A 15,651-nucleotide genomic window follows, 5' to 3' on the forward strand; every position below is an offset into this window, starting at 1 on the left:
TTAATTTTTCAATGGTTTTAGTAAATTGCTCGATTAGTGAAGCGGACGTGTAATAATGACGTCAAATTATTTATTGTAAATACCATTAAGTAAATTAAAAATTATATCGAACGACTAGATTTACACGCGGCTTTGCACGCTAAATATAGCATTTTGAAACTCCGGCAATTTGAAATTTCGCAAAAAAAACCGTGGGAATTCCCATCCCAAGTTCCCAACAATAACAATAATTACGCCGGTTTCATATTTCAGCGACTGTAATTTACCCCCCCCCCCCAATTTCACCATCCGTTTAACGGATAAATGTGATGCCGTCTCTATTTGTTTTGTTAGCGCATTAATGTGCTGATGTGTGTAGTGTAGGTCACAATGGTCACATTAGAAAAGTTTACATACTTAGTAGTTAAGTTGCTAAAATTTTCTAATTATTTGCGTAAATTTCTTATTTTTTTCCCGTAAGAACCTTCTACAAAATATTAGAAAACTTAATGAGTTAAAAATTATAGAAAAGAAACATGAAATCGATAAAGCAGGTAAGTATCTTCACACCTATCGACGTAGAATCAGTTTTAGCTTATCAAAAAATGCTTTACATAGCGCAGTTTTAGCGAAAAAGATGTTTTTCTTCGGTCTACTGCTAATAAAGACGATGAAGTCTTACCCCTAGGACGTTCATGGCCTGTAGAGCCACACTGGGAGTCAGGTGCCGCATGTGCTTCATGCTGAGACCCGCACAGTCCACCAGGGCCACTCCACCCAGCACCTGAAATCGTATTTGGATACAAAGTTAGCACTACAGTCACACACAGCTCGAAGCATACGAGTATGCAAGTTAGTGAGAGGTCGGCGAGGCGGAGGACGGGTTACATCCACATCGCTCGAAGAACAAGTGTCCGTTAGGGAAAGGTCCTTGAGTAACCACGAACCGGAGGACAAATAAAAGACTTGGAAGCCCTAGTGGTAGTGTTGTGGATAACGCTCATTTTCGAGGCTTAAAGACTCGAACCCTTAGGGCTCCAGACTTATTTGACAATTAAATTGGCTTATTTCATGCGCATGATGCAAGAAACCGTCTTTGCGGGCTTTGAGTCGTACCTAACCTCACAACAAACTAAAAGGCGTGGTGGCCTAGTGGTTTGACCTATCGCCTCTCAAGCAGAGGGTCGTGGGTTCAAACCCCGGCTCGCACCTCTGAGTTTTTCAAAATTCATGTGCGGAATTACATTTGAAATTTACCACGAGCTTTGCGGTGAAGGAAAACATCGTGAGGAAACCTGCACAAACATGCGAAGCAATTCAATGGTGCATGTGAAGTTCCAATCCGCACTGGGCCGCGTGGGAACTATGGCAAGCCCTCTTGTTCTGAGAGGAGGCCTGTGCCCGCTAGTTAAAATATGAACTGGACAACGATCCTCACAACGTTACCTTACCTTAGTGGAGACGACGTGACGAGAGTTTCGTAGGATGATGCAAGTTTAGTCGTGCATTGTAGATTTAGTTTATAAGGTAACGGCGCCTATTACCGTGGTACTTAAGGAAGTTTTCAAATGAGTCCCAAAAATTAAGGGTATCAAAGCTCCTTAACAACGAGAATTTTTTTTTATTTAAGAGCGTTTATTGAACTTTCAGTGTCTTAACTTTTGGGCTCGTTTTAGTTATTAGTATTTGATAAAATAATTATGAAATCAAAATACCCAAATCTTCTATTACCGTGGTAATGGACAGGCTGTGATTCCATTACCGCGAATTGAGCTTCTATTACCGAGGGTATAAAAAAACGGCAATTTTCTACCATCGTAAAAGGAACCCGACACATGTTTTGGAACTTAATACCGAGGGATTAAAAAAGGGTAATGGCTTTGGTTCTGTATAATAAATTGTACATCAAATATTTTTTGAGAAAATTTAAATAAAAAACTAAAGTATGATTCGAATAGTGTATCCAGCCCATTGTATTTTATTATGCTATGCCACCAGTTTAGTTTGATGTATGCATGCTGAGTAAAAGTCACAACTTTATCTAAAAAATCTGCACTTACGGTACCCTAAATGTGAATTATTTTAACAGAAAAATAAAATGTCACTCGGTAATAGGACTTCTTTAAGAACCTATACCGACCCAAAGACAATTGAATGGGTCGTAATAGATTCCCAAACATTCTATTACCGAGGGTTATGTGATCATACCATCGTTAATTGGCTTAATTTGAAGTATTGTAAAATCTAATTCCGACCTATAAAAACTATAGGATAGAGTTGTGTTTGAATTACAAATCAAATATACTTATTACATCCTTGGCATATAACCAAAATTACATAACTGGTAAGTAAATATAAAATTTCATCGCAATATTTAAACAACTTGGCAAATAACGGTTTCTATAGAAACTTCAAATTCAGTATTGAAGTTTTTGCTAAAAATTAAGAGTTTGTTAATACTTTTCATACCACGGAAATAGTTTTTTAAAAGCGTGAATAGATCAAGATTGAAATAACTGTAACAAATTATATAAACGATAATTTATACCAAAAATAAAGCTTGAAGAACCAAAACTACCACTTTAACTATTACCGTGATGTACCACGGTATTACAATCAACAGTTAAAAATGGCGCCTATCGCCGCATATTTTATTTTCCATTTTAATGTATTCGGGCCAAAAATGTACAAAAAGTATTCAGAACTCGTAAAAACTATAAAAGCCATTAAAAACCATAACATTAGTTCAATTGCCATAAATATTTGTAAAACACTAAATAAGATTCGAGTCTGCTTGTATGTGGTGTCACGCGTTAGTATGGCTAATCCTCTTCCGTCGGTGCCATTTCGAAAAATCACGAATTGCGAGATGTTTGATTCATTCACATACACTAGCGCTAATAGATCCGTGAGTCGACTAAATAAGCTTTTATCTTGTAAAATATTTTTTTTAAGAAATCTATCGGTTTGATTATAAAATGCGTATTTTAAATTGCCGCGGTGATGACCGTCGATTTCGATACCCCGGTAATAGGCGCCTTTACCTTAAGAAAGCGTCATGTGTAATATTTTCAACATATTCCTTCCTACTGATTACACATAGTTTATAGTACCTACCTAAACTACAAAAACCACCCAAGAGCGTGTCGGACACGCCCAAGATAGAGTTCCGTAGTCATGAAAAAAAAATCAAGTCATATTTTGTGAAGGATTTCATATTGTGAACGGAATCTTCCAAGTTTAGGTATATTTTATACCTTAGGCTGCTATTTACTCTCAAACTACTAATAATTCTCAAGCAGTCTTAGCCGTTATAATTTTCCTTGTAAATTTGATGTACATACTGCCATCCCGAATGTTTAAAAAAATTTTTTACGAAACAGTTTTGATTTTAGGGGGGGCGGGGGTACGCTCGATTTTAATGAAAATTTGCACTTTCAGGCTGAATATTTCGCAAACAGATCACTGAATCGAAAAATCGTCCTGGCAACCCCCTTAATGTTTTTAAAAGAACTAATTATCCAACGTTACCCCACACTATAGGGTTATTCGAGAAAAAAGAATCACCCCATTTACGTCTATGCGAGGTACCATAAAAATTTATTTTGCCACTATCTCGGCGTGACTGATTTGTATATTCATGCCAAATTACAGCTTTCTAGTACTAACGGTATCTGAGCTTAGCCGCGGACGGACAGACGGACAGATGGACAGACATGGAGAAACTATAAGGGTTTAGTTGACTACAGAACCCTAAAAATAGTAAGAAATGTATAAATTCAAGTACACTTCAAGAACGAAAATGAATAGTTTTGCTTTTTTATCAAATAAAATTACTTAATTAAAATCAAAAATATTCACAAAATTCCTCCGGAAAACGCTTATGCATTATTCAGAGAAATTCTCAATTTTTAAAACTTCTTAATACTGTTATTTTATGCGTTTAGCTACCATGAAAATTTTAAAACTTTACGAAACGTTTGAAAACGAAATAATAATTCCTATTTAATTTCCAGTGTACAACCAGTTTTTATCAGCCAAATCTAATTGCTTGTTCTGCCTTGATTTGCGTAGAGCAAACTATTGCAGTAAAATAAATAAATGTACGAGTAGTTAATAAATGCCAGGCTCCCGTTGCGGATGTATAGTAAGTTCATTCATAGTTTGTGAGGCAATCAAAAAATTTCATTTTCTTTCTTGCTTTGCCGACCAGCCAATCAGGATATATACTATACATAATACAAACTACTTTCATTTCACGGCTATATGAATCGTAACAAGCTTTGCTGAGGCGGAATTAAACCTACTGCGAGACCAAAGGTCATGGATGTTAAGCGCTTTTTAGGGTTCCGTAGTCAACTATTAGGGTTCCGTAGTCAACTTACCCTTAGGTATATAGTGCCATGTCTGTCCGTATGTCTGTCTGTCCGCGGCTAAACTTAGAGACCGTAGTACCAAAAAGCTGTAATTTGGCATGAATATTCATCAGTTACGCCGACAGTGGTAAATTAAAAAACAACAAAAAAAATTTTTAGGGTCCCTCCTATAGACGTAAAGTGGGGGTTATTTTTTTTCTCGACTAAAATAAAATAAAATAATAACCCTTACCCTTTAGTGTGGGGTATCGTTAGATAGGTACCTATTACTCGTAGCTATTCCCTAAACTTGGCAAGGTGAGTCAAGTGTACTGAATACAAGCCTTGTGGGATTCTTGTAGAGGTAACAAAATTAACTTAAAAAAGACAAAAAAATGATCTAAAATTATGTATCTCATAAGATACGCTGCCAAGTTTAGGGTTGCCTAAACGATTTTTTTCGATTCTGTGATCTGTTTGCGAAATATTCAACTTTAAACTGCAAACAAATTTTCATTTAAGCCGAGCGCACATAAAAAATCCAAACAAACAATCCAAACAGATAGACTTAAAAAAATATTTTCAAACATTCTTTATTGGAATTTTGAACATAAACAACACCGTGAGACTCACTCATATTAAATGATATTGTTACGGATAATACAATAACGAACGGATTCTTTATTGGATGTGCTACATTCGTAGTTCTACGACTGATGAATACTAACCTGAGATTTCTTTCGAATTCTTGGAAATTTCGTAGAATATACATCCATAGCAGACTGTGATGATGAGGAGGGAGGAAGTACATTGCGCAGAGGCAGAACACGTTGTAAGCGAGTTCTAGCTGCTGGCTGGAGAATGCATCGAAGGAGACACACTGCTCGAACTCCGGCACGTGTGGATGACGGAGCACCCGGAAGACCAGACTCTGAAAAAAATAGCTTAGGTATTTGACAATCATCATCATCGTCATAATATCAGCCGTAGGACGTCCACTGTTGCCGATAGGCCTCGCACATACATAGGCCTCACCCATGATAATCATGCTTCTGGCGATTTGATGAGATTTTTTCAAAACAAAAAAAAATCGGGTGCGATAGACTATATTGAAACCCGCACCACGCACTAGCTTTCAACCTACCCACCCGAAAACTGCGCACAACAAATTTTTTGTTTAGAAAAATCTTGCATATCAAATAATTGCTATCTATGACTTAAATAAATAATCTAAAGAGATCTACGGTATTTCGTTGAGTGTAATTTGATTGTTTTTTTTTTATATTTTTGCTATCGCGTATTAACAAACAGCTGAAGGAAAACTTGGAGCTAACGTCTTCGTGATGTCATTTTATTTTGAAGGTCTAAAATATGAAATTTTGAAGATAAAATAAAAGTTAGAAATTTAAACACAATTAAACATTTAAAATTATCCGAAAATGTATCGCTCCGGATAAATCAATTAGTTTGATCTCGTGTCTTCTCGGCTGAAAGTATTAAATATATTTATATGTTGTTATTCTACCACTTACTTGAGGCAAACTACAAAACAAGGCGATTATCCAAGCAAAACTCAGCATTGTTTTGCTCCTTGATCTAGCAACTGCGAGCCTCAATGGATACAAGACAGCAAAAAACCTGCAACAAACATTAAATTGGGAACAAAAGCTGCACGGAAAGTACCTACAATTTATAAATTACTTTTTAATATTAAATCGCGACTGTCAAAAAAAAACACCATTGAATTGTTTCAATGTCATTATCATTAATTTAGGTCTTTTGTTAGTAAATGAAATCAACAACACAAAATGTAATTTAATTAAAAAGCACAGGAACAAGCACTGTTGTCATAAAAATGATGAAGAGGCGTCGCCGGCTCAAGCTCTTGATCAAGGTATTTAGGTAATTGTGGAGCGAGATTGTCTATATCACTTCCACGCCTCTCAAAAGGCGCCATCAAAATTTTATTTTACGGTGAAAACTGGAAAATGGCGTCCCTTGCTATCGGTCGCCCAGAGCGACCGCTATTCTTACCCCAGGGCCACGCTGTGAATAGGGAACACTTTTGAAATGACGTCACTCGCCAAATCTCTTCAAAAATGCCAAGAATCTATGTATTTAAGATTGTTTTTTTGGAATCTTTTTGTATTTTTATTTCAATTCCAAATTTTTTTTGTTACTTTTACGGTCATCCCGTTAACCTATATCGAAAATACAAACTGAAATATAGATGCACAGAAAAAACCAGAAAAATAAGACGTTCCACACGGAACGGAATGCCGAGGACCTGGGTTCGATTCCCAGCGCTGGTTTTATTTTTCTGGTTTTTCTGTGCATCTATATTTCAGTTTGTATTTTCGATCTATGTATTTATCGCTTTATAATTATAGCCTCAGCTTTTCGACTAATAAACAAGATTTATACTTTACTAGTAGCCACTTATTTCAAATGGAGCACAATTTTTCACCACAGGAAAACCATAATGGTATTTCCGAGCGCTTTGATTTCAACGGTCCCCTGGTTTGAGACAATCTTTACCAAAGTCGTATATTCTTGGTGGTTTAGTGAACCTCTAGAGGTTTTATGAGCTTCGTAAATATAATAAACCTGCGTGATAAATCCAATGAAGTCTGGCGGGCAGACTTGGAATTAAGAGTCTAAACCATAATAAAATGTTGCTCACTTTTGCGCGCTTATAACTTGACACTCTGCCAAATAACATCAACCAATATCTTGTTGCAAACTACACTAAATACATACATATTAGAAAAAACAGCCAACTGCGAGTCAGACTTGCGCACCGAGGGCTCTGTACAAATTTAGATAAATAGAGAGAAATAAACGGGTACTTGGGTATTTAAACGTTCTCTAAAATTCCACCCCTGAAGGCGTTTGTTATATATGTAGGTAGGTAAAATACAATTCAATGGAAAAACAATCGTGTAAACAAAGCAATTTTTCATGATTACTCCGTAGTTATTTACATTTGAACGCCAATCCCGATCATATTCACATCTCAATGAACTCACCACTGTTTTTAACAATCATTTTATCATTAAATAATCGTGTAAATATGTTTATTTTTTTTATATAATTAATTGGAAGACGAAAATCCGTTATATTTGTCAAATTGACATGATATTTTTTTCCTCGCCGAAGTCTGTCTAGTCTCTGGAAATTTAGTGCTGTACCTACAAAATTAATTATTTGTCTGAACCAACCTTACCTACCGATAATTATGGCTGGCTCTGCAAATTGGGGAATTTTATTGGTCGTAGAGCGTATTCATAAGCATGCCTATTAATTTATTCGTAGATATTAATTATTTGTGTTAAGTTACACTATTTAATGAAAGTTTATAAAGGTTTCTAATCCTATCCTACTATCCTACTTCCTACTATATCCTACTTTTCCTACTAATCCTATCCTACTTATATTATAAATGTGAAAGTTTGTGAGTGAGTGAGTGAGTATGTTTGTTACTTCTTCACGCTGAAACGGCTGGACGGATTTAGATGAAATTTAGCAAAAAGTTAGTATATAAACATAGGATACTTTTTATCCCGATATTCCCACGAGATAGGGATAAAATCTTGAAGTAACAACCGCTGGGCTTAGAGTCATGAAATTTGGTACCTATGTAGATAGTTTGACATCTGGAATAAAACATAGCCTACTTTTTATTCCGATATTCCCACGAGATAGGGATAAAATTTGAGAGTCATGAAATTTGACCATGATTGTTTTTAATGTAATGTCAGTCAATGAAAACAACGATTTAGTTTTCGGGAATTCCCACGGGAATTTTTAAAAAACCCGGTATTTCAGCTGCTGGACCTAATGATTTACGTGTGCGAAGCCGCGGGTAAACACTAGTTGGACGATAAAATAGTATTATAGTACAAATTATGTAGATTTCTATTTTTCATATATTTTTTTTCTATTTACTAATATCATATTATCCGTTACTTAGTGCCCATAACACAAGCTTTGCTAAGCTTACTTTGGGACTAGGTCAATTTGTGTGAATTGTCCCGTGATATTTATATTTTATTTTATTTTATTTATATTTACTGTGGAGTCTATTTTTGGACCAAAAAACCATTTTGAATCACTTCCCTGTGTCTACTCTCATTTCCCTGTTTTATGTAAATTTAAAAATACCTTTTCAAAATAAATAAATATTCAAAATAATGATTTACCGCTGATTGAGCATTCACATCACTAGAGCTAACGTCAGTCAGTCAGTCAGCCAGTCGTCAGTCAAGTGTCAATGTCAGTCGCCACTGTTTACCAGATTGCTTGATTCTATTGAATTCAAATATAAGTAAGTTTGTATGAGTCATGATTAGGTTGATTTTGAAATTCGAAAATTTGCACAATCTAAATTTCAAAATGTATTGAGTTTTTTCATACAAAATCTGAGTCAGTTTCGTGACGCCCATAATGTACCGAGTGTATTAAAAAAAAGTGACGTTTTTTTCTTTAGAACATTGTTTTAAGCTATCGGAATCGATAGTGCTCTTGATTCTAAGTAGGAATACCATATTATTGAAAAAAAGAAAAGGTACACTTTTTTGTGAATGCCCATTAATATGCTATAAGCAAAGAACCCTTCATCACGTCTTACCTGTCTAGTGATATGCAGACTAACACATTGGAGGAAAGGTACAGTCCAAAAGCTCTCAGGACGAGGAAAATTTTGCACGCCAAGTTGCCCGCTATCCACGCGTTTGTTGTTCGCCAGCCGATCTGCGAACAAATTTTGGATAGTAAATACTCGTCTAATCTTAGTAGGTATTTTGTTTGTTTGTTTGTTTATACTCTTTATTGTACTAAAAGGAAAAACAAACAGGTTACAGAAAGAAAGTTAAGTGTTAAGTACAAAGGCGGACTAATCCCTGAAGGAAACTCTGCCAGTCAACCATTGAGTGGTAGAGAAGAGCAATCAAAAAACAAGGATCGACAAATAGAGCAAAACATTTGAATAAATATAATGCATTCTGTAAACCCCAAATACCTAACTGAAATTACTGGCACTTGAGGTATCCCATCTTAGGCTTCTAGGTTGGTTGGTATATATAAAACATATCTATAATAGTTGTTATTATTTTTTTAATTTTGCGATCACAACTATACACAGACGTTATTCACACAATTGAATAAGTTTTCTGGGTAAAAAAAATATTGTTCTATTTATTTAATCAGATTATCATAAATTATTGGAGACGTATTTTTTCTTTTCAATGCCTATCAATTTAAAAATAACAAAGATGAAGCTCGTTAAAGTTCGGGAGTGGGGGCTCGTGACGTCACCTTGTGCTGTGCCCTTAGTGTAAGTTCGGGAGTGGGGGCTCGTGACGTCACCTTGTGCTGTGCCCTTAGTGTAAGTTCGGGAGTGGGGGCTCGTGACGTCACCTTGTGCTGTGCCCTTAGTGTAAGTTCGGAAGTGGGGGCTCGTGACGTCACCTTGTGCTGTGCCCTTAGTGTAAGTTCGGGAGTGGGGGCTCGTGACGTCACCTTGTGCTGTGCCCTTAGTGTAAGTTCGGGAGTGGGGGCTCGTGACGTCACCTTGTGCTGTGCCCTTAGTGTAAGTTTTCGGGACGTCTCGGCGGCGCTCAATTTGTGACGAACACCTTGTGCTCGTGCCCTTGAGATTTTCGAAGTTCGGACTGTGGGGCTCGTGACGTCACGTGGGAACTTTAACTGGGTTTAATTGGCCAGCTATATAGCCATTACTAAGTATATTTTTCGAAGCATTCTTAGCCGTTGATAATTATACCTTAGGCACTAAATTCTCAAGCATTCTTAGCCGTTATAATTCTCCTTGAATTTTTTGAAATTTTTTCACTCGACTGATTATATTTTAGAGAGGGGATGCTCGATTTTGATGAAAATTTGCACTTTTAAGTTGAATATTTCGCAAACAGATCACTGAATCGAAAAATCATCAAAACTTCGATTAACAATTAGTACTAATTGTTGATCGAAGCGTCAAAAGGTTGAAAGACCTATCCAACAATACCCCACACTATTAGTTAGTCGAGAAAAAAAAACATTCCCACTTTACGTCTCAAATGGGAAGGGTTGTAGTGACTGAAATCTGGTCATGATTTGTTACTTTAGGCTACGAATCATCATCATCCCAGCCTATATACGTCCCACTGCTGGGCACAGGCCTCCTCTCAGAACAAGAGGGCTTGGGCCATAGTTCCCACGCGGGTCCAGTGCGAATTGGGAACTTCGCACGCACCATTGAATCGCTTCGCAGGTTTGTGCAGGTTTCCTCACGATGTTTTCCTTCACTGCAAAGCTCGTGGTAATATAAATTTCAAATGTAATTCCGCACATGAATTTCGAAAAACTCAGAGGTGCGAGCCGGGGTTCGAACCCACGACCCTCTGCTTGAGAGGCGATAGGTCAAACCACTAGGCCACCACGGCTCTACGAATCATCAGTATAAGAAAATTGCCACAAAGTATATAGATAACTGAGTTAGGGGATGTTTCCATCGATACGGAGCAAAGCGAGGACATTTATAATAACAATAATAATAAATACACTTGTCATGCTCGTAAAGTTCGTTTTTATGCTAGATCTAAGTGACAAAATGACTTTTTATGCTGTAGTGCATAAAGTAAAATGTTTGTCTTAAAACAAGGTAATCAACTGCCAAAAGCCACAAACAAAAAAGTTTCTAAAAATATTTTTTTATTTTTTAAGAAACTAAAAGCCATCAAATAAAAGGTACCTACTAAATTAAACATTGATTTCACTGTTGCTTTATATATTTAATTTCCTCTCAATCATAGTGAAAAGCAGTGTATAACTCGAGCATTAAACCCATTTTCACCTCGACGTGTCTATCCACCCTCGCCGTACCAGGTCAGGTGGCTATATGAACGACTCGGGTTATGGCGAATGGCTCGTTTTATGCTCTTGTTGTACAATCTACTATTATTTCGGGCAACTTGGCCCATACAAAGAATACCTTACAGATTAACATACAATGTGCCCTGTAATATATAATGTACCCTGGATCCCTTTCAACATCATCATTATCATCATTAATTAGCCGTAAATATAACTTAAACATAATTTCCATGAACATGTTTATTTTATAATTTACAATACAATAAATTTTCTTTTCACCTTAGCACCTCAAACAGGCGGATTTTGCTATGAGAAATCAGTGAGACAAAGTAACTTTTTAATTATTTTTTTTAAATGCTGAGTACGGGTCTACTCACGTAATTCCAGATATTTGAACTTTACTTTGATCTGTCATTTCATTTCAGCACGAAAAACGAGAGATAGGATCAAATGTGTTGATGAAAATCTTAAATTAAATTTATGGTATTAGAAATATATCGATACCTAATAAATTACGTGACAACGAAATATTTCCAAAATGTTAATTTTCCCGATCTTTTAATAAAGTATGCAACCTCGTTGCATGAAAGCCGCTTCTCTTGTTTTTTTTTATTAAAGAATTTCCGTATATTGCCTCTACAGTTGGAATAAATATTTGTTAAATTGAATGATTTTGTAACAGATCTATAAGTGAAATCTTAATAAAATCATATTTAACATTTATAATAAATTATGCGTTTATTGTGCAACCTTTTTAATGACCTCAAGATGAGGCTTTTTGCAGTATTAAAAAATAAGTATGACGTATTTTACAAGAAGTTCTCAGTTCAAATTACAATGCATGTTATGAGTATGAGATTTGTATTGTACCTACTGGACCCTTTTTTTCTGGTAGCGTAAATTAATGATTAAATCATTTACGTGTGATTGCTGGCCTTTTCTGCACGAAATAACTACAACATACACCATTTTCTACGAGCTTCATTCACCGGTACGGACAATCAAACATGAGGACCTGTCGCGGCCAACTTTGGTTTTCATAAACGATGACGGCCAAATGGCCATATAGCATTGGGCAGAGGTAAAATAGATGCAAAGGCTCAATCCCGTCTTAAATTATCTAAGCTATAAGCTGTTAAACAGAATAATATCATCTATATACTTTCTTGGAGTGCTACTTACTTAATAAAAGGACGAATCTCTTATAATTTCGCTCTCAGCATAATAAATCTTATTTTTAGTGATGTTGAGTGTAAATAGAAGACATATTACAAACCTTAATGTAATTTTGCCACACATCTTAGCCCTCAGAACGTAGAACGAAGTAGATAATAATATTATTTATTCTTAGTATCTAAGCGTACCTACAATAATAAATGCCTGGGAAAAACTTATTTCAAAACGAAAAGAAAAGTAATTTCAAGTTTATACAGAATTCCACTGGTACAGTCGGGTTCATAAACTTGTGAGAAAAAAAATTAATTAAAAAATATCTGAACACGACTCTCTTGTTAACGGCGTAGAAGCGTGTCCAGATATTTTTGATAAAATTTTTGCTCACAAGTTAATGAAGTCGACTGTACCATACATAATTTAAGTACTTTTTTCGTACTCGTAATTCAAACTTCCGTAACATGTTTCACAAGACTTTGAAATGCAATGAAAAACGGTTCAACGATTTATGCCACCGACATCATAGAGTAAATACATACTTTACGCTTATAAAATTACTTCTTCAATGAGGGCTATCGTTTTTTGTCTTTCTAGATGGCGCCACTGTTGCGCGAGGTTTTTAAGTGTGGCTTTCAAAGTCTGTTATTACGGGCGAAAAAACAAAGTTTAGATTAAAATCATATTTAATACACCTTAAAACCGTACCGTAAAAATATCGAGCAACCACAGTACTTGCAATGTTCCTATGTATGTCAGAAAATCTTGCAAGTCTATTAAATATATTATGCCTACTGATTGTTAATAATCGATTAATTGTAAATTATGATCTTACTTTACAAAATCCTATTTAAGATTTTCCTCTTGATGTGTTTTCCAAATTTCTATTTTTTCCCCCTTTTACGTTTCCTTACGTCTGTGGCAAATAAATATGATAACCGCTTCTCCGCCAAAAACAAAAAAAATCGTGAAAGATAATTTTCATGCTCTTATAATATCTTATAATGATCGAATTCGCTTAAAATTTAAGAAGGATATTTTATGTAAGATGTGATGACGTATTTGGGATGGTTCTCTGCGGGTTCGCACAATTTTTTTTTTTGACAAATGTTCAATTTCCCAAATGTTTTATTTCCCAAGTCACGATTTCCTCTGAAACCATACTATTTTCGGAACTTTCATAAAACAAACCTTCCAAACCTACTGTGCTCTATAAGAAAACACACTGAGAAAAAAATTTGGTTTCGGAGAAATTTGATAGTTGGGAAATTAAACATTTGCCAAATGAAACATTTGGCACACAATAGTTATGCGAAAATGCAGTACACATCTTAAGGATGACAAAGCAACAGCCCAAGCTCTCTCTTTCTGAGAGGCCTGTGCCCAACAAAAAAGAAGCAAAAAGAAGTGTGTTTTCGAAATTCCCACAGGATAGAGAACTTTGCTTATTTATTACTTAACCACAAGTGCAAAGTCGCGAAATAAAGGAATCGTTTTCATCGCCTGAATCAATCTTTTCCAAAAACTTCACGAATTTCCACCCGTATGGGAATGTGTACCATCAGCCAAATATGTGGTCGTTCGCATGTCATAAAACAATAACGCCAGTAGACGTGTCTGTGAACTTGAAAGTTCGACTTTAGCGACATATTGATTTGATAGGAACTTGTTTAAAATTGAGAGACCACTTATTTGGCTGATGGTATATCGAAAGAAATGCTTACCTATGGGTAGAGATTAGGTTCCATATTTTAGCGAGATTGATTTTGGCGAATATTATTATTATTTCCATTCTGTGCAGAAAATAAATGTTACTAAACTGGTTTAGTATGTGATTGGGATTTATATAAATAAGCATCAATTGCTTATTATTTTTAGCTGTGATTTCTTTCTTTTTTTGTGCCGAAGTTTAGTAAATAAATTTATTATTTCTTTCTTTCAAATGTGCTGCAGGTGTACAGGCACAATTTTTCACTCACTGTCTCAAACTGTTCATCGGTGACCTCGAAAAAATTTTTAAAAGCTAAGCAGTCTCGTGGGAAGACAGAACTAGGAATAGTTGCAGGTGTTAGGACCTTGTGCAAGGTCCGCCCGGATTTCTACCACCATCTTGCTCGCTAATCCTGCCATGAAGCAGCAGTGCTTGCACTGTTGTGTTTCAGCGTGGAGAGTAAGACAGCCGGTGAAATTACTGGCACGTGAGGTATCCCATCTTAGGCCTCTAGGGTGGCAACGCGTCTGCAATCCCCTGGTGTTGCAGATGTTTATGGGCGGTGGGGATCTCTTACCATCAGGAGACCCACTTGCTCGTTTGCCATCCAGTCGTATAAAAAAAAATTAGAAAACCTGACCACGAAACTTGAAGTCCCGAGTTCGTTCCGGGTCGGGACAGATATTTGTATGAGTTTCCTAGTACCCATTACCATAACACAATATTTTCTTAGTTTGGGACTAGGTCAATTGGTGTCAAGAGTACCGTGATTTTTTCATTTTTTTATTCTTGGCTACAGGAGAGTGCTTAGGTAGAGCATCAAACCTAATCTGCTTGGCAATCTGGGGCTAATTTGGGTAACTTTTTAATTTGGGTATTTGAGAACTATAAAATGTGTTCCTCCTAAGTTTTAAAATAAGCATGTCGGTGGAAATCACGTTCTGTGGACACCCCCTCTGACTATAATAACCAACTTAGCTCAACATTGCATCTTAACTGTTTTGCAGCACTATGAAACTGCGTTGCGAGACTTGCATCTTTTTACATGTAATGTTTTTGATGGGTTCTTTTTTCCGAAACAGCCCAGGAATCACACCCAATGCTGCAAGAACTCAACACGTTATCATATTATCAATTCAGAACGGCTAAATTTACATAATTTGTTTTTTTTTTCATTATGTTTTTAATTACCAGGACAAGGTCTGTTTTATGAATCAAAATGTTTAAAAATTCTAGGGAAAAATTAAAATTTTGGCTGATAAATATTTCATTCAAAAAGTGATTGAGTCAATGAAAAAGATGATAATCTTCAAGAATATTTTCAGAATATTTTAGTTGTTTTGTAAAAGGAGTATCTCTACCTATGTAAAAATTATAAATACCCGGTGGGCAGCTTGTGGATCCAGCGCTGCAGCTCTGGTTACACAGGTCTACAGCACGGCACATGCTGAGCTGAGTCCTTTCGGCATCACACTAAGTACAGCGCAACGTCTCTAATTTTTCTCTCTTTCTCTATTTATGTTTTTATTGTGTTTTGTTGTGATATGGTGAGTTTTTTATGTC

The 15,651-nt window shown here is 36.0% G+C and overlaps 1 protein-coding gene across 1 annotated transcript in view; it reads right to left on the minus strand.

The window, feature by feature from the left end:
- Positions 1 to 10,140, minus strand: part of LOC141430192 (adipokinetic hormone/corazonin-related peptide receptor variant I-like) — a 16,055-nt gene extending 5,915 nt beyond the window's left edge. Inside the window, exons 1-4 of the mRNA XM_074090786.1 lie at positions 10,117 to 10,140; positions 8,965 to 9,086; positions 5,867 to 5,972; positions 5,063 to 5,265 (exon numbers count right to left, since the gene is read on the minus strand). Of these exons, the coding sequence (XP_073946887.1) occupies positions 5,063 to 5,265; positions 5,867 to 5,972; positions 8,965 to 9,086; positions 10,117 to 10,140 (455 nt within the window). The remainder of the gene's footprint in view (positions 1 to 5,062; positions 5,266 to 5,866; positions 5,973 to 8,964; positions 9,087 to 10,116) is intronic.
- Between the last annotated feature and the right edge of the window lie 5,511 nt (positions 10,141 to 15,651).

This window comes from Choristoneura fumiferana, chromosome 8 (assembly GCF_025370935.1).
Source record: "Choristoneura fumiferana chromosome 8, NRCan_CFum_1, whole genome shotgun sequence".
NCBI classification, from domain to species: domain Eukaryota; kingdom Metazoa; phylum Arthropoda; class Insecta; order Lepidoptera; family Tortricidae; genus Choristoneura; species Choristoneura fumiferana.